At 43.4% G+C, this 26,072-nt stretch overlaps 2 protein-coding genes across 3 annotated transcripts in view; both read left to right on the forward strand.

Annotated features, from left to right (window-relative positions):
• The first annotated feature begins 261 nt into the window (after positions 1–261).
• The window catches only part of LOC114593076 (uncharacterized), a 126,069-nt gene continuing 100,258 nt past the window's right edge, over positions 262–26,072 (forward strand). Inside the window, exon 1 of one of the 2 annotated variants that reach the window (XM_077923863.1) lies at positions 262–397. In XM_077923863.1, coding sequence (XP_077779989.1) covers positions 378–397 — 20 coding nt within the window. In that variant the 5' untranslated portion in view covers positions 262–377. The remainder of the gene's footprint in view (positions 398–26,072) is intronic. The other variant, XR_013391752.1, reaches the window with a different exon arrangement.
• Positions 22,251–25,214, forward strand: HOXC4 (homeobox C4). The gene is made up of 2 exons (XM_028721598.2): positions 22,251–23,328; positions 23,990–25,214. Exons 1-2 carry the CDS (start codon positions 22,776–22,778, stop codon positions 24,340–24,342), a joined length of 906 nt encoding a protein of 301 aa, XP_028577431.1. The 5' UTR covers positions 22,251–22,775; the 3' UTR covers positions 24,343–25,214.

A 26,072-nucleotide genomic window follows, 5' to 3' on the forward strand; every position in this document is an offset into this window, starting at 1 on the left:
AGAGAGGATGAAAAATAATAACAATAGTAATAATAATCCAGGACTTTTTGAGCCAAGACTTTGACTATCCCTGAGAACATTAGCAGAAATACCCATGGCTTCTAAGTGAATTTAGTAGTTTAAAACTTTTGAAGGTTATTTATGTGGATAGCCCAAAGCAAAAGCCCTGAATGGCTCTCGGTGAGCACGTGATGTCATTAAACTAAGTTTTATGGTTTGGGGGAGCTGACATACCCACAATATATTTACATCATATATAATCTTAACTGTCCACCATCGCAGCTGCTGGAGCTGTTTAATGCTGGGACAGTGGGACAAGGCAGTTAGTGCGGATTACGACGTCTTGGGCTGCTGTTAGGGAAGGCACATCTTTCCAAATGGATCCCTGGCGAGATCAGTAAGTTAATTTCTTTCCCCCGCTTTTTTTTTTTTTTTTTTTGCGCGCTCCTCTCCCCACGCCATCCCCTCCCAGCTTCTAACATGGTAACCAGCTTTCTTGTGGAGGTGCGGGGTGGGGGGGTGGGGGGGGGAGAGGAATTCAGTTGCACCTTGGCTACGAAGTTGGGGGAGGGGTGAAAGTGTGGAGCGTAAGGCTTTTTCCTCCAGGGTGATGGAGGTGACGTTGTGGGGAAGCTTTCTGGAGCGCACGTCGAGAGTGGGCGGTTATCAAAAAGCAAGATCAGACCTTTGTTCCCCTTCCTGACTTCCTCGGGGCTTGTGGAAAATGAGATAAGGACCCAAACCTTCTTCTACTTAGTTAGGCAGAGGTTGATTCATTCCCTTCTTCTCCCACCCGCTTTCTACACCTCTCTGAAGACGCTCGAGATCTGCTGGGGTGGGGGGAGTTCCCCCCTCTGAACAGAAACTTTCGGTCAAAATGTTTGGACTGCTTCTTGCAGCTGGGTTGAGAGATACACTTAAATGTCCCCGGGTGCAATACTTGCTTAATGGGTAGAAGAAAAAAGAAGTTTGTGTGGTGGTGGCGGCGGGGTAAAGTGCATGCGCGCTGGAGACGTTGGCTGCTCTGTACGCATCGCGGGTGTTGGCAGGTGGAGTGGAAGAAGGTTGAAGCTAGGCCGGAAAGTCTGGCCAGATCTTTGTCCTAGGGAGAAATGAAGGGAGGGGAAGGAAGAGAACGCTGGAGTAGACCGTGAGAGGAGTGTGTATACGGGTGTGTGAGAAATATATGTCCCATCAGCGTTGCATAAGTCCGTGTATACATTATTTGTACGCGTGTGCGTGTGAGTCTCATTAACGTAACTGCCACTACGATTCAAGGGACAGCTTTTTCTATCCAGTGAATCTTTTTTTTTCCTGGTGGTGAACTGGATGATCCGGTTGAAATTTGGCCTCAGTGGCCTTAGGCAAGGCACTAGATCTACCAGTCCACCTGCAGTCTGGGGATAAGAGCAGCGATGTTGGAATAGCAGTGACGTGGAGCTCCTTGCATGCTCAAAAAGCGCTGTGCAAATGCTGTTACAATCATTCGATATATCCTTGCACTGTCCTCAGTTTAACCCCGAAGATGTTCTTTCTCAGTTCCGTTGTTGCATTGATGGAATTCACTTACAATGGCAGGCTGGTGCCTAGGAAAGATTATCAGTTAAGTTTCCTCGGAGTGCCACATAGCTTTGGGAGCTTCTCCATAATTCCATACTGATAGGCCAAATCTTGCTTGGATGGTGTCTTCCTGCATGGACTTTCTGGGAAGTTCCTGGTTTATTTTGATAGCTACTGGTCTGGCAATCAGTTTAATTTACCTAGGCCAGAGAGAGAGGGGGGGAACGCAAATGTACTGCTCCTGTCTTACCCTTACCAATTTGGCGATGTAGGTCTGGAGAAGATCTTTGTGATCTGCTTCCAAACTGTGTTTAAAACTCAGGTGCAACTGACACATTGCTGTCATGCCCAATGAGCAGAGAAACTATCGTTGGGATATCATCCAACCCACCCTTAACACAGTTCCCGATCCTCAGCCCCAACTAACAACAGCACTGAAGTTAAAGGCAAAAAGGAGTTACATTGTGGCTTTTAAAAAGTTTCTTTGGCTGGTTGGTTCGTGACATTGTGGCCCAGTTATCCAAGCAACTCCACACCAGACAGAAAGCATCCTGTATTTTGTGCCAGTAGCCTCGCTTGGTTTCCTAAGGGTTGGTGCTGGTGACAGTCATCAGCAAAAGTTGAACTGGGAAGCTGACTAGGGTGTTCAATGGGATGATAGGAAGGTCACAGAGGGGAGAGGAAAGCAGAATTTTGTAAGCCTCAGAGAAAGCTTGAACACAAGCTACCCAAAAGGACGTCGGCACAATCCACTTAGGCAGTGTAGCGGATAGACAGACCTTCATAAATGTCAACCACTCCGAGAACTATTGAAGGACATTCTTCGCCTTCCAACAACATCTTCAGGACAATGAAGAAAGTCTCTTCTGAACACATGGGAATGAAAAAAGAAAGCACACCCTTTTCTTCATTTCCCTGTACAAACAACGGAACGATGTCCCCTTTTCCCCATTTAGAAAAAAATGCCATTTCTAGAATATCTCCCTCTCTTCCCCTTTCTATCTTCCATCTTTCTCGAGGAAAGTGGGAAAATCATATTTCACTCAGGAAGGTCCCCAATAGGATGTTGTTGAAGCTCTTCCCGAAAAGGGAACAGCTGTCCTTTGTATAGGCCTACACATCCCTCAATAAAGTCTGGGTGGTGTGAAGGGGTATGATCTGAGGGAGAAGATTCTGCTTTCCAAAAGTATGATTGACAGTCCTGTTCTGACGCTGGCTTTTTGGCGACACTTTTCATAGATGAAAACGTTCTATGGTGGCTGCGTTTCCTTTCTTCATGGTTCTTCTAACCGAGAGGAGAGCATACTTCAGGTTGGACGGATCTACTTTGTTTTTTACTAGAACATCGAGATCCACAAAATGCAAAATGTTGGCATGCGGGCGAGGGGTGCTACTGTGCCTTTGAGCACACACTCAATCTAAGATATAGCATTCAGAAGGTCCTTAACTGATCTTACAGTCCTTTCGCAGACGACTTAATTCCTGGTTCCTCCCTCCCAAGCCTTCCGTTTCAGACACCTAATTTAAGGGAGGGGGAGCCTTTTTAACAAAATTGTTGCTATTGTTAAACCATTTGGAGTAAAAAAACACAAAACAAAACCTTGCCGGTCTACTGCAAACCATCCCGAGAGAGATCCATTCGTAGATCCTGATTTACCATCTGTCCAGTTCTGTTCTAACCAATAGATCTTCATCACGAAACATGGAAGATCCTCCCCTTTCCTCAGAGCTGAGTATGTCCTTACAGTCTGGATAGGCTGACTGAGAGAAATCAGAAAAGAGGAAGTTAGCAGCAGTGCACACACATTCACAAACACGCAGGCATAAACACACACACACACACACACACACACACACACACACACACACACACACACACTTCATTGAGTTCCCAAAGCCTTCATATTCTTCCACAGCAGTCTTAAACACTTCTTCAGTCTTCAAAGGCTTTCAATATTCTGCTCCCCTCAAATATCCTGATTCTTTTTGGGCCACCCGAAAAAAACAAGGAGGGCAATCAATATTTCAGAAGTTTCTCTCATTCAGTTTAACGGGGCGTGGAAATTTGCGAGCTCTAGGATATGTATTTGAAAGTGAGACCAGTTGAAATAAAGGAGACGGACTTCTGAGTAAACATGTTTATTGGGATGTAAAGATGTGTAAAACCAGTCATTTAAATTATAAAGCGTTGTGGCCTAAACCGGTAGTAAACTGACAACAATGTTTGATGACAGAATCTTCAAACATGGGCCAGACACAAATTCTTTCTCTGTTCCTCCCCCTCCCCTCCCCTCCCCCCCTCTCTCTCACACACACACACACAGAGACACACGCACATCCACACACCCCTACCTACTTCTCCGGGGCTAAATTATAGTCTTGGTTCCACTGGATTTGATTTGCATTCATTAGAGCAGGAATGGAAAAACCACACGTGGGTTTTCAGCATTGTGCAACCCTGCTTTCATAGCAACACTGAATTTGGAGCCCCGGTTATTGGGACTGGGTTTACAGTACTGGTAACATAGGGTCAAAGGATGGAATCCAGCCAGCCAGACACTCCAAGTCCTCAAGGTGCCAGAATACTCTTTCTTGTTGGAAGATGCTTCCATAAGGTTATCGTTTATGGGTGTTCAGCACATTTCTCTTTGTGTCCGTACCTTCCACTATACAGGTCTGAAGTTTCTTGTATTTTAATGTGGCTGTTCTGTGATCTTGTGCAAGGCAGGTCTGAACATTGAAGCTGCCTTATACCAGCCAGCAGCAGTCTTCCACCAAAGGTCTTATCCATGAGCTGATACCAAGTTTTTAAACTGATATAACCAGCAACTTAAGCTGGGCTATTCTGTGTGCAGAAAAATGCCCTACCATTGAACTACTGTCCCATTCACTGAAAATGACATTAAAATCCAGGCAGGAGCTTCTAGGCGGGACGACACTTGGGCTCAATTTTTCTTGCATACTGTTTCTTGGATATTGTGCAATCATATAATTTACTTAGACTACATGCTAGAACTTTCTCTGTCTTATTAAGACTTAGGGATGCCAATACGTCTGTGGGAGGATGCACACAGGTCTAAAGTAAACACACACTCTGCTCCTACTCAGTATTTAGCTAGCGGAACCAAGACCATCCCTATTGCCTACAGCCAAGCCAAATGTTCTGGAAGGCCCATTATAACAGCAGTGACTCCTTCTTGTGAAAGAAAAACAGGTTGTTCCTCTTTGTAGAAAGCTACAAAACTCCTCTGGCCCTTACCAGTTTGAACCACATTAACCACAGGGGGCACACTCAACATCCTGATCACCCAGCTCTTTTTTTGAAGGGAGAGTGGGGTGATTGACAGAGGTTGCTTTACCTTTCCTTCACCTGAGTGCAATACTGCATCTTATTTGGCCGCAGCAAACTGAGGTTGCTAGCCTCTTAGGACAAAGTCCACTCCAGAAGCAGCTTCCTTGAGAAAGACCACACACATCTTTAATGAGCCAATGGAACGAGCCTTAAATAAAATAAATAAAAACAAAAAGAAGCAAGCAAAGAAGGAATTTACATGGAGCAGTAGAATGCTACGGTATATTCCAACTATAATTCCTTTGGAAGGAGTCCATTGGGTGTTGGTCTTCTGTGACCTGAACCTACGCAGGGAAATGCTGCCTGACGGTGTTGGGGTGGGGGCGGGGAGGTTGTAAGACAAAGAGAAGGAGAGAGAGGGAGGAGGAGGAGGCACACTACTACTAATAGTAGTAGTAGTAGTTCGGTACCTTTACACTCTTTAACACAGTAAGTAATATGGAGCATAAGATGGGAGTTCACTGTATAATTAAACGGTTCCCATCTGAGGTGAGCCCATTAAAAACAAAATAAAAGCACTTGGCATTCCCTCTAACCATGCACAGCTGAAGCGTTGGAAATCTGACTCAGGTCATGGTGCCTTTGCGCAAAGGAGATCCAGCCTTGCCCCAGGGCGCTTACGTAGGTGACAGATGAGCTCCTTTAACGTTTGTTGAACTGGGCAATTCAGCTATTCGGTATGGTTCTGCTGGGAGTATTGCAAATCCCCCCTTTATAGCTAGATGTAAAAAAGATGGTGGCTGGTGTCCTGCTGACTCGTGTCCAGCTTTATCTGGAGGAAAAAGATGCTGTTTTGTGGCATCCCACACTTGGACCTGAAACAGGTTTTCCCCATACGTTGTAGTTAAGGATTATATGGAAAGCATGGATGGGGGGGATATTTGCTTTTGGTAATTGATAGGAAGCTTGTGCTGCAAAGCGAGTTTCTTACTTAGATGGGCAGGAGGAGGAGGAGGAGGAATCAAAAGTTAGGAGAGGTCAGCCTAAGGTTTAGGTTGGAATCAGTGGCTTTATCACAGTTTACTTTCCCACGGCTTTGAAACGTGCCTTCATTTGCCAAACCCACGAAGAGAAATGCTGGTCCCACTAAGTAAACAGATACCATCAGCTTGGATTCTAATTCGTGCTCATGGGTCTTCACACAGGGCGTCTGGCATTCGCTACTGCCAGAAGAAGTAGTGGTGGCTTCTCTCTTCGACAGCTCCGTATAAGAATTCAGTTCACGCTGGGAAGAACTCTGTGGATTGCACTTAACCACGATGCCTAAATGGATCCTCCACAGAGGCTTATAAGGGTACCTCCCTCGATACCAGGTACTGGAGGACAAACTTTAGGAGACCATCATAGCGCCTCATTTGATGCTTGTGCTGCCTAAATTGTTCGGAAAAGGGTATAGTGGGCTTGATGAGCATTGGTCTGATCCATTAAGAAACGGGTGGAGAACCTGTGGCTTTCCATGTGTTACTATACTACAACTCCCATCATCCTCAGTCAGCATAGTGCATGGTTGGCAATGATGGGAGTTGTAGTCTTACAATGTCCGGAGCCCCACAGGCTCAGTATCTTTGGATATTGTAGAAACCTATTATACAGGGTGAGTCCCACGGGGCCTCTTTTAAAGGACTCTCCCTGTACATTATTGATTTCAGACAGATAGATAGAGATCCACCAACCCACCCACCTGCCTATTGGATTTATCTATCATATTTATATCATGTTTTTCCTCCAGGAAGCTCAAGGGGGCGTAGATGTTCCTCCCCTACACTTTTACCCTCACAACATCCCTGTGAGGAAGGTTAGGCTGAGAGTTGGTGACTGGATCAATACCTTCTTTCTTGGCCCTGTGGGAATTAGGGCATTGCCACTAAACAGATCTATATCTATATCTATATATTTACCTATAACCACAGACGTTCTGTCCATTCATATACAGTATATATACAGTATTCAAATTATTGATCTCTGATGCAATACACATGGATCTTCATGGGTCTGCCCGCACCAGGAGGTGGAAGGGAGAGAGGAGTTCAGCACCCCATCTCAGAGAAGCGTTCACAAAGCAGTCTTTCATCTGCAGAATGGGAAATTACTCTGAGGAGTTATGATTACAGGAAGCTTTGAGTCCCCCACCCCCATCAATTCTCTCGACTATTTCTTGGTTTTTGTTTTCTTTCCCCATAATGGATATTTGGGGGTGGCTGATACTTTCAAACTGACCTTTCTACTACCGAAAGATAGAAAGGTACCTGCAAGATTTGTGTCCTCCTGTGAAATCAAAACTATTTCCAGAATGACAAGGAGCATGCCCGGAATGGGGTCACGTGGTCCTTGTCCTCCACTCAACAAGAGGAAATAACATATAGGCAATGATATATATGTGTGAAAGCCAAACAGAAGAAAACATGTTGTGACTGACAGAGGCGATGTGACATTCACACGTCTGCCACATTCCCATTCTTCCCCACCCCCACCCCGCCTTCCCTGACACCATCACCTCGAGTAATTCTGTCAAACTTCATTAGTCGGAGCTTGATATTTTATTTTATTTTATTTTACTTAGAAATTGTGTACCCATGTGGATTTTTTAAATAGAATAGAAATATGACGATAGACCATGTTCTGCCACAGGTAGAGAGGATAGATCACACATTTTTATGAATCACACTTTTTATTAATTAATATTATTTAATTAAGATTATTATTCATCTTGGGAGCTCTCGCTTGGAAATCTTTGTAACTCATGGGTACTTTCTTTAAAATTATTTCCGAATAACTGGGAATAAAACGCCATAGTAAACGAGCTCAGTTTTTTAAAAAAAAATCGCATGAGTTTGTGTTGTATATAAAAAAATAAAATTAGAGTTGGAATGTTCTGGGAGGAGGCAGGTGCTATTGTTGAAACAACAGCAGTTTCCTACATTGTAATGAACTAGACGCTTTTTTAATGGGAAGAGGAACGATTTCTCTACCTATCTGCTATGAGTCTCAACCAGGACTTCTTCTTATTTGATAAAAAGAAAAAAGAAAGGTGACGGAATGGAAGAGTGCTGTTTATTTGTTTAGATACCTATCCCTCCCTATCTCACTGCCTCAAGCCGACTAACAGTCGGTCACAGAGCAGACGGCAAGCAGAGGGCTGGCGTTCCCTTGCAAGTTGAATTGCAAAAGATTTTTTTAAAAACCAAAAGCCATCAATGTTTGAATAGCTGAGCAGAGCTGACTGGCGAGCGATCATCGGACTGTGTCCACTTTGTAAGACCCGAGAGTTCTTGCTAGATGTGTATCCTTGAGGGTTCCAATAAGGAAGTGAGAGGGGCGCTCAGCGCTTGGCCAAAAGCATCAGAAAGTCCTTTCAGAGCTCAGGTTATATTGAAAGCCCTTTGGGGTGGGTGGATGGACGGGAAGAGTAAGAAGATAAAAAAATTGACCAGGTGCAGGGTTTATTTGGCGAGGTTTTGGAGAGGAGGATCCTAGAGGGTTGAAACCTCATGTTTTAGCATTTGGGACAGCCTCCTTCCATTCCCTTGACCATACATGCGTTCAAGTTTGTAAACATGGGGATAATAACAATTCTCGAGGTTGAGAGGGTAGGGAATGTGCAACACATACCAATAGCACCCACCTTTACTGTATATGAACACATCCAGCAGCTGGCTGTCAGACAATGCCATCCAATGCGTGTCTTCTCAAAAAGTCAACCCCGTTGAGTTCAGTGGGTCTTACTCCTAGGTCAGTGTGTTCCTAGGACTCCAACCAAAGTATATTTGCTTTTAAGGCGCTGCAAACACACCGACGGCACATCCCGTGCAAATATTTGCTGAGAGCAAAGTTTTAGATCATTCGCGATTGCCTAAAAGACCCCTAAAGGTTATCCCCCCCACACACCTCGTGAAAGAAGTACGTACCTAGATGAATTTTATTGCCTTCATATCCTTATCAAGAAAGGGAACTTTCATGTAGTTCTTTCGTTTGGACCATTCTTCACAACACACAAACACACCGTTTATTTCTATTTCCTCTTCTCTCCCGTCAAGTCTTTGGTTTCCATTTGAGGGTATTGTGAATGGAGTTCTATTTGTATATCTCCCGTGGGAGCCTTATAAATTAGAACACTTTAAAACGGCTAACAGTAAAGAACAAGAAACCCATTGAGGATATTAATTAATTTGTAGGAGAGTGTTTAGGAAAATATATATATTCTCCTTGAGAATAGTGTGATATGTTTAGCAATTCAGCAGAGACGTGGGGGATGGGGCATTTTCGTCTTTGGGAAAGTATTCCTGATACCAGGCTTCTGCTGGTATTCACTCGTTTCGCTCAGTACAGCTCTTTAATGTGATGTGTGTGTGCTTGCTGCGTGCAAGGGGTTGTTGAATATATTATTTGTTGTTTGTCACTCTCATATATGTGTGTATTTATGTGTGTGTGTGTGTGTACACACACACACACACACACACACACACATATATATGGAAAGTGAGAAAGCGTCTATCTTGCGTCTATGCAAATTGCATTGATTGACTGATTTGTTGCTTGTATTGATTTATGATCTGGTTCTGAAAGAGCTTCTCTATCAAATGGCGTTTCCATTCGGTCAAGAGTTGAAATCCCAGTTATCGATTTTGTGTGCGATTGTGGTTTGCTTGACTTGCAATTTCTGTCTTTCCTGCCAGTTACCCATATTAGCCCTGCACCATATAACACCCCCCCCCCAATGGTGGTAAATGCCCTTTTGTCGCTGTCTCTGCTGTCGCTGGTGGTGTTGTGTGGGTGGGTTTATTCTAGTTTTAGAGAGGGATAACCTTTCGAGGGAAAAAGAAACGAACAACCTAATGCTTAAGGAAAACTCAATAGCACAAACAAAAGACGAGAAATTTGTGTACGGTTGATTAGGATAGTTAATAAGCTATTTGTCCATCCATCCATATGACTATCTAAAATGCCTGCTTCAGGTTTTTTATTTTATTTTTTGGAGTCTAGAAAATGGGAAACAGTAATTTGCAGTAGCCAAACTTCCGATATCCAGTTCATTACATCTTCTGCAATGTCTGTCTACATTTAGCCATCTAATAACATTAATATTAATATTATATGAATATTGTATAATGTAATACGCAAATAGTGGAGAGGGAGAGAGAGATGTGTGGATAACACCTAGACCTTACACACACACGTATAGAGAAATAGATTCATACAACTACCAATAGGCTCTACGTGATATTTCCTGAGAAGTACAGATTTTTCCCTATTCATGATTCAAAGATGTAAGTATAACATGAAGGAAGGGGGGAGGGGAAGCGAATCACTACTGTTGACCTTTCTATTTATTTTCTGAACAAGGCAGGATTAGAGTTTGCTTGAGTCTGGAACATAAACAGTTGCAGTAACATGAACTGTAATGTAATCTACAAGCATTTGCAGGAGATTTGCGAAGCCTCTCCAGCTGCATGCCTGTGGTAAAAGCACTCCTCTTGCTGTCTCCGTCTTTTCAAGGCAGGAAACTTTCTCTCCCCCCCCCACTTTCTCTGTAGTCTTCTTCATTGCAAGAGGCAGGGTTCCAAAGGGGGCGGGGGGGGAGAAAGATCAAGTAGAAGACCCCTGATTCCGAAAGCTATGCCCCCCCTCCCTTAAACCCATGCAACTGTAGTGGTCTCTCTTCCACCCCATTGCCTCACCAGGTGGCCTATAATAATATATATACAGCCCCCACCCACCCCCTCAAATAAAAGCAATGGGTAAGCTAGACTTTTATTGCAGGACCCTTTTCCACTCAGGGAAGGGAGTGGGTCATAAACGCAGGTAGGTGTCCGGTTTGATCTGTCTAATCGCAGGAAGCGGGGGTTGGAGAGATGGGTGACTTCGAGGTTGTAAATCCCACCAATCTGCCAGCTCCCTTTGCTTTCCCTTCCTTTCTCAGAGGTGCTTGTGAAAAGATGAAACAAGCAGCCAGGAAGGGGGTGGGGGGCGGCGGCAAAGGGGTGGGTGGGGTGCAATAAACCCCCTCTTAAGCTCTGGTGCAGAACGGGAACGGAACACCATCTTCCTCTTTACAGCCGCGCTTTAAACAAACACTTGTGTCTCCTGCCTGGGATCTCAAGACAAGTTATTTGTAGTTTTGACTTCTCTTAAGGCGACGCATAATAAGGTTTAAGACCCTCGGTAGTTAAGATGGATGCGCTAAGGAGCTCTGCAGGCATTCCGGCTCTCCCTTGGATGGGAACTTTATTTGCACTAAATACGGCACATAAAGCGGAGAGAGTGAGCAGAGCCTTTAAAACAAGTGGCCAGGCTAATACCTCCTGCGGGAGAGAGAGAGAGAGAGAGAGAGAGAGAGAGAGAGAGAGAGAGAGAGAGAGAGAGAGAGAGAGAGATCTCCAACCACAAGGCATCGCTTGAAAATGTCCCTTTCCCTGGACTGAGATGGAAGATATAACCTATTGCGATTATTCACAACAAGGAAAGGCTTTCCCCTCCTCTTTCCCCTTCTCAGTGGGAGCGAAGGTGTTCCCAACCCTGGAGGGGAAGAGAGAGCCGGTGCGGGGGGGGTGAGGACAGGCAAATAGCAAAACGGCATTAGAGTTGAGACCTCACGAGGTTCACTGCCATCAAAACCTCTCTCTCTCTCTCTCTCTCTCTCTCTCTCTCTCTCTCTCTCTCTCTCTCTCTCTCTCTCACACACACACACACACACACACACGGAGGGGGGGGGGGGGCTTCGTGTGTAACATCAACTACCCGCCTCGCGATGCTGAGAGCCAAACCCCCATGGACTTAGGCTCAGAGAAAGAGCGTAGGCTGTTGATGAGGGTATATTAGCTCACCTGATTAGAACGCTGTAAATGAAGAAAACAAAGAGATGAAAGAAATCCCCTTTACTCAGGACTAGTGATTTATGGGAGTGGGTGGGTGGACTGCTGTGTGCGGAAGGAATCACTCCCTTTCTATGAACGTTCACTACTTTCTAATTAGTCTGTCTATCTATCTATCTATCTATCTATCTATCTATCTATCTATCTATCTATCATCTAACAAGCTAAGTGACCCGAAAACAGCAAAATTACTTTTTCTTTTTTCTTTTCTTTTCTTACGGAAAAATACAATTTCCATATGCTTTGAGGAGTGCTACTCTTAACAGCTTTTGAACAAAAGGCACTTCTTTCCTTCCTTAAAATGCCATCGCCTCAGTAACAGAAGGGTATGATTTGAGCTCCAACAGGTATTTTTACACTCTCGATTACAGGAAATAAAAACAGTCCTGTTTCCTGTTGCTACTGCTGCTGCTGCTGCTATTCACACTTAAAAGACCATCGCTGGTAAATACATGGAACACTCGGAAACTTGACATCTGGGTTCGTCAGTTTCGTAGGTCGACGGTCTGTCGAAACGAATTCCTCCCAAGGATGCTAATAGGAAAGGGTGGAGGATCCTAGGCCTTCTATAGGGGTCATCTATAGGCGGAGAAGCCATGTGTGAACAATGCTGTATCAGACCCCCCTGACATACTGCAGAGAACGCATATATGTATTCTGTTTTTTTTAATCGGGGAGACGCACTAAAGTGGACTGTTATAAGGAGTAGCAGCTGCCATTGTGTTCTGTTATCCTTCCACGCAACTTCTTCTTCTTCTTCTTCTTCTTATTATTATTATTATTATTATTATTATTATTATTATTATTGTTTTCTCACCCATCGTTGCGGCATCTAGGTATTCTGCATCCCAGGGTTTTGGATTCCCACTAAAGTTGGGGTTTGCCATTGTTATTTGGAGAAGCCCATATTCATGGCATTTGGTGAACAAGATGAGAATGTGAAGATGCTTAGTATTTCTCCTTCTCCCCCACCCAAATAAGGCAACTGATTCTTTTTCCTTAATCAAGTCTACAATGATGCATCAGAGGCCTGGTGGTGTATATCATTCCTGAGATTTCTCTTGTCTGACTCCACAGCTCCTTTAGCTTCTGTAGGCTTGACTAATGACAGCTGAAATTGACAAAGCCTGCAGAATTATAATCGCCAGCCTCAGCTGGGAGATAGTTATAGACCCTCCTACATTTATTTAACAACAAAACATTACCTCACCCCCCCCCAACACATCAGCCTAAGTTTCTCTTAAGTTCCACCGCCTGCACTGTACTTACAGTTTACAGCCTTCTCTGAATTGCGGGAACTAATAAACGTTTTATTAAAAGGTTTTGATGGATTCACCTTTGGGATTAACTAAGATAATAGTTTATTGCACTGTGAAAGATTAAACTGAGAGTACCCTGGTGGGGAGAAAATAAACATTACAAATAACAAAGCTCCTCTTTAAGCATAATGCACCATTGTTCCCAGACTCAAAATATAACTCACATGATTTTTTTTAAAAAAAGGAATTCAAATAGCGTTTGATATTAAAAGGTAATTAGAATATTCTTCCTAGGCAGTCACAAATATCTGTTTATGTATTTCACATCTTTCCTTGGTGGCTTTTGGGGTAGGTAGGTGGCGGTGGATTTGCAGTGTCTGATCGATCAGAAGATCAAATTAAGCCGGAATGATCATGGATGGGCGTCTTGTACATAGAAAGGGGAAGGTTAATGGACTAAAAGGATCCCAGAGTGGTCATTCTGTAGATGGGCTCGATGTCTCCCTTGTAAAGCGGTTCTCCCACACATCCAGTCCTCCAAATATTTGCACTTCCATAGAGCTCAGTAGAACCTACTGCTCTGCAAATAGGTGGACGAGAGTCGCCTGGATTGCCTTAAAACACACATGAACGCATTTTAATGTAGGGTCCCGTTTCTCCACTCCTTGCTGTCCATACTGTCAGAAATAATTAGAAAAATGGAACTTACCCAATGCATTCTAACGAGAGAGAGAGAGGTTCATTTATGCACATCCATGTTCAAAAATCTGGAGCCCTCTGTTGCTGCTTTTTTGTTGACGTTATTGTGGAAGTACCAAACCATATTTATTTTCAGTGTGCATGTAAAGTATATGCAATATATTAAAATCTATAGCCCTTTCCAGTATGTACACACGCACCACAGTTTAGCTACGTGTATGTATATATGAATCTATCCCAGAACGTGCCCCGTGGCACTCGTGTGTACATTCACACGCCTGTGAATATAAACTGGAAAACGCAGGCATAAAATCATAGAAAACAGTCGTGTTGCCAACTATTTCTTTGAATAAGATAAGTGCCTACTTTCGCGAGGAAACTGGCATTCATTAAAGAAGCAAAGCAAAAACGCTTTTAGTAAGGGGGTGGCTATCCAATCCATCACAAGCTTGGGAGCAAAATCTGGCAGGTCTCCCGCAATTAGGCTGCGCACACCTACACACGTTTCCCGAAGACCATTGAGATGTAATGTTTTCTCTGACCTTTACTTGGGGGAAAGTGAACAGCGCCAATTGCCCTCTATCCCTGCATAATATCCCGCAGCACCACATCCTATTGCTCTGGGCTTTAGGGTATCAGTTGCCACGCAGTTCCCAGGCATTCCTACATCTTTCTAATCAGAAAGATCTAATGGGATACTCTGCTACAGCTTCCTGTTTGTGGACAGCATCACACTCCCACGTGGAAGTGCCACCACCCCAGTGACACGGACCATTCATGCTCTTTGTGGATAAAAGTTTGTAGTATGAATTTTACGTCACTGTAAGAGTTGATAGATCGATATAACCAATAAAATGCAGCCATTAAAGAGAAATCATATAGCATCAAAAATAGCCATCTAAAAGACCCTGCAGACATTGAACTCGAGGTTATGTTAGAAACTGGGTGAGCTTGGGGATATCCATTTTATTTTCACACACACACATGCTTTTCTTCTGTCATGGAACCTAAGGGGTCATGGCATACATGTGGTTTCCAGGTGGTCACCCATCCAAGAGATGACCATATCCAGGCATGCCTTAGCAAGCTAATGGCCTCATGGACCTTGAAACCAGTTACAGCACTGTCCATCCAGAGACAGACAGTTGCTTTCTGTGACAGCTGCTTCACCTGAAGGTCCTGGTGAGTCTGCACATGGGTGTTCACCACTGGACAACTGGAACATCATGAGACGATTTACATACATCAGCTGAGACTAAGGACCACAGACAGAGCTTTCATATCCCCTGCCATTGTCTTAAAAAAATACACATAGTTTTCAATAAAGTCAGTTCAGACGTGCAGATACAGTTCTTCGCAGCGAGAGGCAGGGAATGAAGCACAGGTCCGTGTGAATCAGCTTTCGGACTTCTCCAGCCACATGAAGAAGGAACCTCAATTTTCATTTCTCAGTATCCATTAAAGATGTAGCAAAAAACACTACTTTACAGAGCAAACCTATGCATGTCTACTCACAAGTATGTCCCGCTGTGTTCAGTGGGTCTTACTCCCGGGTAAGTGGGTGTGGGGTTGCGGTGACCCTTTCTGCTACCACGAAACTGTGCTGGGTGCCACCAACCCACCAACCCCAGTGTTTTTTGTTTTTTAAAAATGTAGCAAATGTTCTGCTTTTTAAAAAGCCACCTCCTTTCCTGAGCCAGTCTTAGGTCCTGTAAAGCGTAGTTGTTCGCGCCTCCCCCGCCACGAATTAATATTATAACTGAGCCAAGGAAGGAATTATAAATCTGTGAGTGCTAATTCTTTAAAGAAAGCTATTGCCAGTGTCGTACACGGCAGTAGCAACCTAATTTGTGTACAAGTTTACGCAGCGCATAATAAATGTCAGCTTCCCCCCGCGAATTTTCTCATGGACATTTAAGGAGTTTTCCTTCTCTTTTCCTGATTTCCCCTTTCCTCTTCTTTTAAGTCTCCTGTTTTCCTTATAAGCTACTCTGCGTGTCCTGCAACAGGGTGATAAGATATGCATCAGCGGTATTTATAGGGCTGGAATGAGGGGATTCTCTGTGTTTCTGTAATTGGACGATTTTGAAATCCTTATCTCGGTTCTCAAAAGACAAAACCCTCACAGGTTTTCATTCTTCAGTGATGAGGGGATCGGCCCCTCCCCCAGAACCGGCATACTATGGAACTCAGCATTCGGAGTCAAAGTAAATACTGTATATTTTAAGCTGTATGAAAAACCAGCAGACAGTTAGTTCCTAAAGGAGGTTTAGGCGCAATCCTATACCATTTTACCTGAGAGCCAGTCCCATTGAACTCAATGGGACTTACTTCTGAGTAAGCAGGTATGAGCTTGCTTTGCTTAATGATCGACTGTCATGCAAACGATCCACAGCAAATTATACAACACAAAGAAATGTAAACAATTTTCTTTCTTGGCTTATTTTTAGTCTCTCTCCCCCATCCTACTCCGCCCCAGTGCTAAAACTAACATTAACATTTTAATACGTGTGGATTAACTGTTCAACCTTTCATTTAAAATCCATATGTAGTCATAAGGGATTTGGTATCATGTTTATTTTTTTAAAAAAAATCGCTCACCAAGCTTAGCTGCATACAGTCTATTGTTAGCTATAGGTATGTCTATTATTATTATTATTATTATTATTATTATTATTATTATTATTATTATTATTATTATTATTAACAAAACACCCCAGTAAAGCAAACATGATTCCTACCCAGCTGAAAATTATTGTATGGACTCTCGGGTAGGGTCAGTCTTGAAGAGTTCATGAACAGAGGCTCTTCGGTTAGACCCCCAAATAAATAAATAAATGGATTTGCAATATAGATTCGAATCTGGCTTCAGCTGAAACGGTGAAGCAGGCGGGCTAGCGGGGAGGGGGGAGGAGAAGGCGGGCGGGGCGATGCTTTCGCCCAAATCAGATTTTGTTATTGTTTTGAGCGGGTGAAAAGGGTGGGATGGGGTGGGGGCGGGGGTGTAAGGAAAGGGAAAAGAAAAACCAACAATTTCTCCAGCATAAAAATGAAACATCATATTCGTTTGCCTTTGGGCTTCATTTTTTCCCTTCTACATTATAACTAGTTATTGAACTCGCTAGAAGATCTAAAGGCCATTTGCGAGGAGACAAATTTCAATGGAGGTTCCCCATCAATAACTCCTTGGCAGTGACCTATTGGATCAAGTCAAACAGTTGAGGTGAAATTCAGGTCACGCCGTCTAAGCAATATTAAAATGCGTCCACTTTTTAAAAAGCCACTTTCAACGAGATTTGAAGAAAATTGAATTCCTGGGAGAGGGAGGGAGGGGTAAATGGGGGCTGGGTGGGGGTTGGGGTGCTTGCGGAAGAGGGAAGGAGAAGATGGTTTGCATATATGTGCTTTTTCGAACAAACAGGAAGAGTTCGTTTTTAAGGGTTTTAAACGGAGGAATAAATATTTATAGGCTTTTGCTTTTTGGAGAACCTACAAGGGGTAATATGTGTATATGTGGTCGTGGGTATTTTTATTTTTATTATTTTACTTCTGGTGACATGCTTTGGTTATTCAAATCGGTTTGCACCAACTCATTACTTTTAGTGACAACAGATTTAAAGAAAAATCAATTAAACATTTGCATATTTCTTTGCATAAATTAGACCTGTCTCTTTTTATTGTGGGGAACAAGGGTGGGGGAGAACACCCAATGATTTTGTGGCACTTTATGCTTTTGTTTTTAACTTTTGTTTTCAAATGAAAGTGTGCTTAATTTTTTTTATTGTTTCATGGTATCATAGAAAGACCAACTTTATAAAGATATACCCCCTCCACCAGAAAAAAAATAGCTGTATTTTGACTCCCTTCCCCTAATACACACTTTTAAAATCCACTCTTTGAACTTCTTAGAGGATGGTGATATTTTCTAGAAGAGGGAGTGAACCCAATTTTAAATTGCGGGGGGTGGGCGATGCAGAAAATACATTCTTGGATCTGGATATTTAGTCAGAGGGGAAAATATATTTTTATTATTATTCATTCAAGATTAGCCTTCCTTCTCAGCACTGTATTTTAATACTATATATTTTAAAGCCTTATAATAAACTGAAATATGTGAGTAATACACCGAATCTAAAACACTGGCGGGGGGGGGGGGCTGTCCTCTCTGCATGGCCCCAGTGAATTTTAGTTGGACTGCAGCCGATTTTTTATGAACTGACGATTTTGTATGTCTCCCAATTTTTTTTTAGGGGGAGGTAGTTATGCGTGTGACCTTAGCTAGGATGTGGCTTTCGTGACAAGGGGCTTCGTATTAGTATTATTATGATTACTAAACAATGAAATAGCAAAATCTCAGTGGCTAGGCACCCCCCCCCCCAATGCACAGATTGCAAATGGCTAGAGGTGTAGGTTACCAAGCGGTCAGTATGGTAATGGCTCGCACAATGAATCCGCGGGGACAATGAACACTTATTTTTCTTCCGTACTGTCAAGTAGGCGCTTTGTACTCAGAAATGGTCCTGAAAATGGTAACCAGATAGACACACCAGCTTTGCAACCCGCTTCTTGGCTAGGCTGGGAATTAAGGGCCAGGAATTATTTAATCGAAATGTTGTATTTCCCTTTGCTATCGCCACTCAGAATGATGATGATGACGATGATGATGATAATAGCAATAATCCGGTTTTGCCGACATTGTTTGGCGGGTGGGAGAAACGGAGGCCAATCGGAGAGAAGTGGGAGGGGTACTGGAGAGACAAAAGAGGTTTGTGCCCCACTAATTCCCCCCCTTCCACACGTCCTTGGAGCCTTCTTTGAAAGAGACAATAAAAGGGAACTCTTCCAAACACTTAAGAGAGGAATACATGCCCCCCCCCAAAAAAAATAGCTTTAAGAAAATTATAAACTTAAGGGACTAATGCCTATTTTAACAAGGAAAGCAGAAGGTCAGTTAAAATAAACTAAAGGAACGAAGTGAAATAAAGAAAGAGCAATCAAGTCCACTGGGGGAATTTAAAAAAAAATATAGAAAAAGTGTATGATTAACGATGCAATCCTGTCTACACTTCCTGTGTACTTAAAAACAAAACAAAACAAAACTTTCGTGTAAACATAGAGAACCTTATTTTCACATTTTGCTTCTGGATCCTGTGTATACATTTACTCGGGGTAAGCGTCACTGAGTTCAAAGAGACTTACTCCCGAGTAACTGTGCATACAGCCTGGCTCTCTGCATACTTACTCGATTTGCAGTGTGATTTGAAAGGAAGGAAGCTCTGTTGTTATGAAAGTTACTCAACTTCTAATGGATTATGTTCAGGAATGGCAAAGCTGCCCTTTCATTCATGTGCACCTACACAAATAATTAAAAGTGTAAATATCGAAGAGTAGGTTTAGGTGCAGTAGGTGATTATTAGGATGACCCAGGAAAAGAAAAAAACACCACCCACCAGGAATGCTGAACTACTTAAGAAGTTGGTGGTTCCAAGTTTCTAGCACGTTCTTACAGTAGGCAGCCTACTCAGGAGTCCCTTTTGAATTCGCTGGAAAGTAAGAGCCACGGAGTTTATAGGCATTTACTTCCTAGTAGGTGTGCTTAAGACTGCACCCTCAACTTGTAGATCTTCCTCTTCTTCCTCCCTTCCTTCCTCCCTCCCTCTCATATTATTTGAATTATGCTGAAATTAATTAATAATGGGTCCAATCCCTCCAATGTCCAGCATTTTAAAATCCCACCGAATTTAACTGCAGAGAGCTAAGTAGATGCTTAACAATGGGACTACGGAGAGAGTGTATGCAATGGTCCTTTAATCAATCAGTAAAAGGCTGTATAAATACTAACCACTGCTGCTGCTGCTACTACTACTATTACCAGTAGTAGTAACAGCAGCAGAGCAACGCAAGGGGAGCTCATGTTAATGAAATCACGGTTATACATCTCATGGAATGAGGAAATAGTAGCTATGGCAAACACGACCTCTCTCTCTCTCTCTCTCTCTCTCTCTCTCTCACACACACACACACACACACACACACACACACACAGAGAGAGTATCATAAAAACTCTGAGAATCCGCCCAGAGTTCAGTAGTAGTAATAGTAGTTGGAACAGCCAGCAGTACAATCACTCTGCCACTGGAAAGAACTAGACACGTGCCAACATTTTTCTGGACTGTTCACAATGATTTTTAAGGGAAAACAGCAAAAGGAAATAAAATTGCCTCAGCTATCCACGCGCTTTGGCCAGTATTATTCCTGTTAAGTATGCATGTCAGTTTAGGCTACCAAAGTAAAATAAAATAAGAATGGCAGTTTCCCTTTTTATGCAGAATGAGTTGAACGGGCAGAGTTAAATGTAAGAGATAACATGAACAGGAGTTGAAAAGCTTGCCTGGGGGAAAAGGCCAAAATAATACCTCTGACATTCATTTCTCTGTTCTTAGACTGAACCGTCCTCTTCCTCCTCCTCTTCAGGAATCAACCAGCCCATAAGCAAACAGGTTGACAGTTCTCCATAGATGGATTGAAAACTACCCATGTACGGTCCTTATACAGAGATGGGGGGGGGGGTGCACCAGAATAAAGCAGCAAGGAGGAACTTACTTACTTACTTAGTGAATGCACTGATTAATAATAATAATAATAATCCAATAGGAACCATAAATGTTAATAGCTATAAAAAAAAGTGGGAGGTTGTCTTCCATAGCTCTGTTCCCAAAGCTGTGAAAGCGTGGATCCCATCTTGATAAAAGCAAGGGATCCTCTCAGAAATATGTATGCCCTACCTGGAAAGGGCTTAGCTTGTTAAACGACTTTTTAGGAAGTCTTGACAGCTGCTCTCCTTTCCCTCACGCCACATCCATGAAAAACAAACAAACCCCAAAACAAAACAAAAAGACATTCTGGAACAAATCAGTGGGGGAGGGGAATACGCTTCCCACCTTCCCCCAGTACCACAAAGGCCACATTCTCCAGTCGTTCATATGCACCCTGTAGAATCGAAGTTGTGTGAGCGCCTCAATCACAAATTCGTCTCTAGGGGAGTATATGGACGATGCAGAGCCTTGTTAATGTCCGGCTTCCTTTGATTTCCCCTTAACTGCTAGAGTTATAATTAAGATTTCAGCTATCCAGGGGAGTGTGTGTTTGAGTTCCTTTAAAATACACATGCATTCTGAGGAAGGGCAAACAGCTTCAAAGTGTGTGTGGTGGTGGTGGGGCTTTGTTACAGCTAGATCGTGAATAAATAGTTAAAATAACAGGGAAGGTAAAGCGTGCTTCTGATAATAAAATCCACAATTGCTACTTTTTTCTTGGATAGAAGGAACAGCAGTCATCGCAAACACAAGCTCACACAAGCCCTTGCCAGAAAGAGAGAGAGAGAGAGAGAGGGAGAGAGAGAGACCTAACAATTTCAAGTGACTGATTTATGGCGTTTTACAGCCCCATAAAAACTGTTACAACCAGCCCAGAGCCTCCGACACCGCTGGCACATTTAGTCTAATAAATAAAACATAAACAGTTAACTTTATGTGTCACTTTTATTGTTATCAAGTAAAATATTGCAATGCCCTGCAAGCTATGATTTTCAACTATAATTGTTATCAAGCAGTACAAGGGATTAATCCGACTCTCTGTGCCCCATCTTCTTAATGTAAGCTATAGATAAAGCCCTTAACTGCAATAACTGCACTCTTTAAAATGTTTGCATCACAGCTTAGCTTCTTTAACCTACCCAGGGGTCTGTTTATACAGGGATATTGGGAGAGGGGGGAGGAATTTAACAGCGCCTTACTTTTTTCTGTCCACCACCCCAAGCTCCACAAGGAAGTCAAATGTTCTGAATGGACTTTAGACGCATGCTTTCCCATTCATCCGTGGCTATGAAGGGGAAATCATGACTACAGTAAATCTTGTATGAGGATCCATATTTCTTCTTACCTACCTGCCTCCAGACTGGATGGGAATGTTTGTGTGTGTTATCTTTTCCATAATCATAACAAAACCGAGCCTTCCATTATTTAACCCGGCAAGAACTGAAAAGCACATCTCTGCTAGCTTCCCACCACTACCAGCACCCCATAAACTTTGTCTCCCCCAAAATGGTCAGCATTGGGTGGCTGGTGGTCTTGCCATCTGGCTGGCTGGAACTTCTACTTGTTTCAGCTCACAGGCACTAGCAGCTTCTCTTGCAACCAAAGCAGATCACCCATAAGCAAAGGTTGGTGAGCATTTCTAGAGAACTCCAAATGACGCAAAGATGATTTGCATATCCCGCTGCTCTTTCTCTCTCTCCCCCCCCCACTCCCCACATCTCCTTGCCTCCCAGGTAACCTGCCTCCTCCTTTGTGTCTCTTCAGCAAACAATTGGATTACAAATACTGAACTGCCTTCTAGTTTTCGGGTTGTTTGCATTGTGCGTAGGGGGTGGGTGGGTGGGGGGGAGACTAGTACTGCAGACAATGACACTAACCATGTCCTGGGGGGGGGGAGGAGGGAGGGAGGCGGGGGCACCTCGTTTCCCCTACAGCTTTTCTTTAAGGTGAAGCAAGCAGAACGATTTCAGGCATGCTTTCACAATCTGCAGTGCAAAATGTTACTAGTTCTTCCAGATTAAGACTCATTTAGCTACTGGATCCCTACAAGAGAGGACTTGCTGTGTACCTGGAAAAGGGGGTGGGGTGGAGAAGAACACAGGAGCTTTCCCTGCACACCATCTGTCTGCCAAATAAATGAGTTTCCTTCCATTATCCTTCCATTCACTTACGTTGCCTTTTTAAGAAAAGAACGTTCTGTTTGGCAGCAAGATAACCCCTTACACACACACACACACACATACACATACACACACGCACGCGCACCTCTTTTTCTGAGTTTAAGGGGACCACACAAACAACAACAAGATCGCACACACACGCACACGCACAGAGGCACAGGCACACACTCGCGCACACACAAATTGGATACATTTTGAATAAGCTTTTGGTTCCTTATCCGGGGACTAGCTCGGCTGGCGTGATTGGCGCAAATAGTCACATGGTGAAACTAACTTTACGGGGTCGCCAGCTAGTAGGAGGGTTTTATGGAGCAGAAAAACGACAAAGCGAGAAAAATTATTTTCCACTCCAGAAATTAATGATCATGAGCTCGTATTTGATGGACTCTAACTACATCGATCCGAAATTTCCTCCATGCGAAGAATATTCGCAAAATAATTACATCCCAGACCACAGTCCGGAATATTACAGCCGGACTAGGGAGTCCAGTTTTCAGCATCATCACCAGGAATTATACCCTCCACCTCCTCCACAGCGACCCAGCTACCCCGAGCGCCAGTACAGCTGTGCCAGCCTCCAAGGTCCCGGCAACCCCCCAGCGCATCAAAGGGGCCATGGACCACCACCCGGAGGCCACCATCTCCCCGAGAAACCACAGCAGCTCTGTGACCAAACGGCTCTCTCCAGCGCAGCCACCTCGCCAGCCCCAGCCCCTCCAGCCTGCAACCAGCAAAACCCCGAGCATCCTAGCAGCACGGCCACTAAGCAACCCATAGTCTACCCATGGATGAAAAAAATCCACGTCAGTACTGGTAGGCAACTTTTCTCTCTCTCTCTCTCTCCTCCCTTCCTTCCTTCCTTCCTCTCTCTCTCTCTAGTGTGTGTGTGTAAGTGCGAGAGAGGGAGAGAGAGAGTATGTGTGTTTTTCTCCCCTTCACACCATGCTTGCAAGCTCTCTCTCTCTCTCTCCCCTCTCACTCACTCACTCTTCTCCCTCTCTCGCTCCTTCTTTTTCCCATCTCCTCCTTTGCCTTCAACGAGAGTCTTTGGGTTAGCACAATTGAGCTGGATTTACGACTCCGAGCGGGTAATTACACCCACCATAAATTTTATAGCCAAGCTAGTCTGGGCAGCCCCAGCCATGTGGTTCGTTCTGTTATGTATGTGTGAAACTCCAAAAGGCTTCGCGAGGGGTGCATAAATAATTCAGGCTCTTTTCAAGCCAGGGAAACCCCTTCTTATTAGAAGAGAAAGTCTTGGGTTCTTTATAACCCATTTAGCTGATGACTTTTCTCTCTCTCTCTCCCCTCTCTCCTCTCCCCCCCTTTCTCTCGCTCTCTCCCCCTCTCTCTTTCCCCTGAGCCACTGGAGATCTGTCTTTCTCTCCCTGTGCATCTCTCTCTCCGCTCTCCTTCCCCTGCCTTTCTCTCTGTCTCTGTATTCATGCTCATCTTTGGGTGTTTTTCCCCCCAGTGAACCCCAATTACAATGGAGGCGAGCCCAAGCGATCCAGGACTGCCTACACGAGACAGCAGGTCTTGGAATTGGAAAAAGAGTTCCACTATAATAGATACCTGACGAGGCGGAGGCGCATCGAAATCGCCCACTCCCTGTGTCTCTCGGAGAGACAGATCAAGATTTGGTTTCAGAACAGGCGGATGAAATGGAAAAAAGACCACAGGCTGCCCAATACCAAAGTGAGATCTACGGCTCCTACCAATTCTTCCACCAGTTCCATCCCTGCTTCTTCCAACGCGGTTGCTAGCGAAGAACATTCGCAAAGCTCATCTCAGGACCAACGAGCAGAGGATATTACAAGGTTATAAACAAACAAACAAACAAAAGCAAAAGCAAAACAAACAAACAAATACCCCCATTAAAAAATGACTCTGATTATTTATAGAATCTAATATATATCTATATATTTTGGTTCTTTTTTTCCCTCGTAGTTTTTCCCGTGCTTAAATATATTAAGAAGGAAAAAAAGAGAGAGGGGAAAAAAAAGCCCCACACACAAAAGAATGAGGTCTTCCGCAAAGATCTCAAGCTTTAGGTGCATGTCTTATTAGCATGAGAGGTCAGGTGAAATACCTGCTGGTTTTGTTTTGTTTTTTTAAAACGCAATTTTCAGGGTTTTATTTATTTTTTAAAAAGGGAAGGAGTGGAAGGATGAGCTATGTGTGTCTGTGTGTGTCTGTGTGTCTCTGTGCGTGTATGTTGGGGTGGGGAACACAATGTTCTGTTTTAGATGAAAAATCGGGGCATATGCTAATAATTACACAGGCAAGGGAAGAATGTAGTTATTTTGCTCTGTGCGTTTACAAATGGAGAACAAAAAAAAAATTGGACCATTGAAGGCTTTTTTCCTTCCTTTTTTTGGTATAAATGTAGGAGAAAGATTTTTTTTAATTAAAAAAACAAGGGGAAAAAACAGCACAGGAGCTAATAGTAGCTGGTAAACTTACGGTTTATTTCAATGTGAAGAAGGACTCAAAGGAAGAGAGAGAGGAAGCGAGCCAGCGAGAAAGTTGGAAGGAAAAGTCAGTAGGTAGATTTTTTCCCCCCGTTTTGTCGTGGTTCTTTGTGTTTTTTGGACATGATTTGACATGAACATTGTAAACTTGCAATAAAAGAGTTTTAGTGTATATGTGAAAGTCCCCTTGTTCAATAAAAACCAGTGAGTGTGACACAGATTTGACTTTGGAATGTCTGGTGAGTTATTTTCCTTCTTTGCTTCATACTATATAGGGAAAACGTGGGGGAGGGGGGTGGAAACGTGTGACACTGATTTCATGAGCTGTGGATACTTTCTTAGCTAAGTTTAAGAAGCTTGGGTTGGTTGTTTTTTTGTTCTTTTAAATACAAGGCTACCAGCGCCGTAGTGCATGTCACTGAAGTCAATGGCAAATCTCCCATTGATTTTAGGGACTGTGGCTTGCACCCTCTGTACCCTGTGACATCACAGCATGTTTGACCTCAGATTCTACTAGGAAGTCCTAGCCTTGTGAGGTGTAAATATGCATATTAGTAGAAGACCTGTCCATAGAAATCAGGCTTTGTGTTGCTGTTGTTTATTTTTTTAAAATGCATCTGTCCTTTCCTGTATTTGAGCTCCTATCCATTTCTTTAGTAATAGTAATAATAATAAAAATATTGGAGCTTTCTTTACCCCTCCTTCTACTGCCTGTATAGCTAACAAGCCCCTAGTCCTGTACGTTGAATAAATGCTTAACATTGTCACTGTTGTAGGTATTTTGTAGAGATGGATAATAGAGAATTCAGGATTTGTTTACATCCCCGAGGGAAGTAGAAAGGGTGGCTGGGAAGAGTGTAATGCAGATGTGTTTGCACAGTGAGCACTTTTAGTATGTACTATGCTTATATGTGTGGATAGGTAGATAGACAGACAGCCAGATTAGCAAGTTCCTTTCACAACTCACATTTTTCTACTGTCCTCGCCTCAGAGTGGCAAAGCATGTGACTGAAGTGTGCTTTCGTTTATATCTCTCTTAGAGGCTTGTTTAATGTTGTTTGGTTGTATTTCGTAAACATTCCA

This window comes from Podarcis muralis, chromosome 2 (genome assembly GCF_964188315.1).
Source record: "Podarcis muralis chromosome 2, rPodMur119.hap1.1, whole genome shotgun sequence".
NCBI classification, from domain to species: domain Eukaryota; kingdom Metazoa; phylum Chordata; class Lepidosauria; order Squamata; family Lacertidae; genus Podarcis; species Podarcis muralis.

Bases quoted from the DNA above. Each gene is read 5' to 3' on its own strand.
- HOXC4 (XM_028721598.2), top strand. From the start codon at position 22,776: ATGGTGAAACTAACTTTACGGGGTCGCCAGCTAGTAGGAGGGTTTTAT. The intron at 23,329-23,989 runs GTAGGCAACTTT...TTTTCCCCCCAG, and splicing joins AAAAATCCACGTCAGTACTG to TGAACCCCAATTACAATGGA.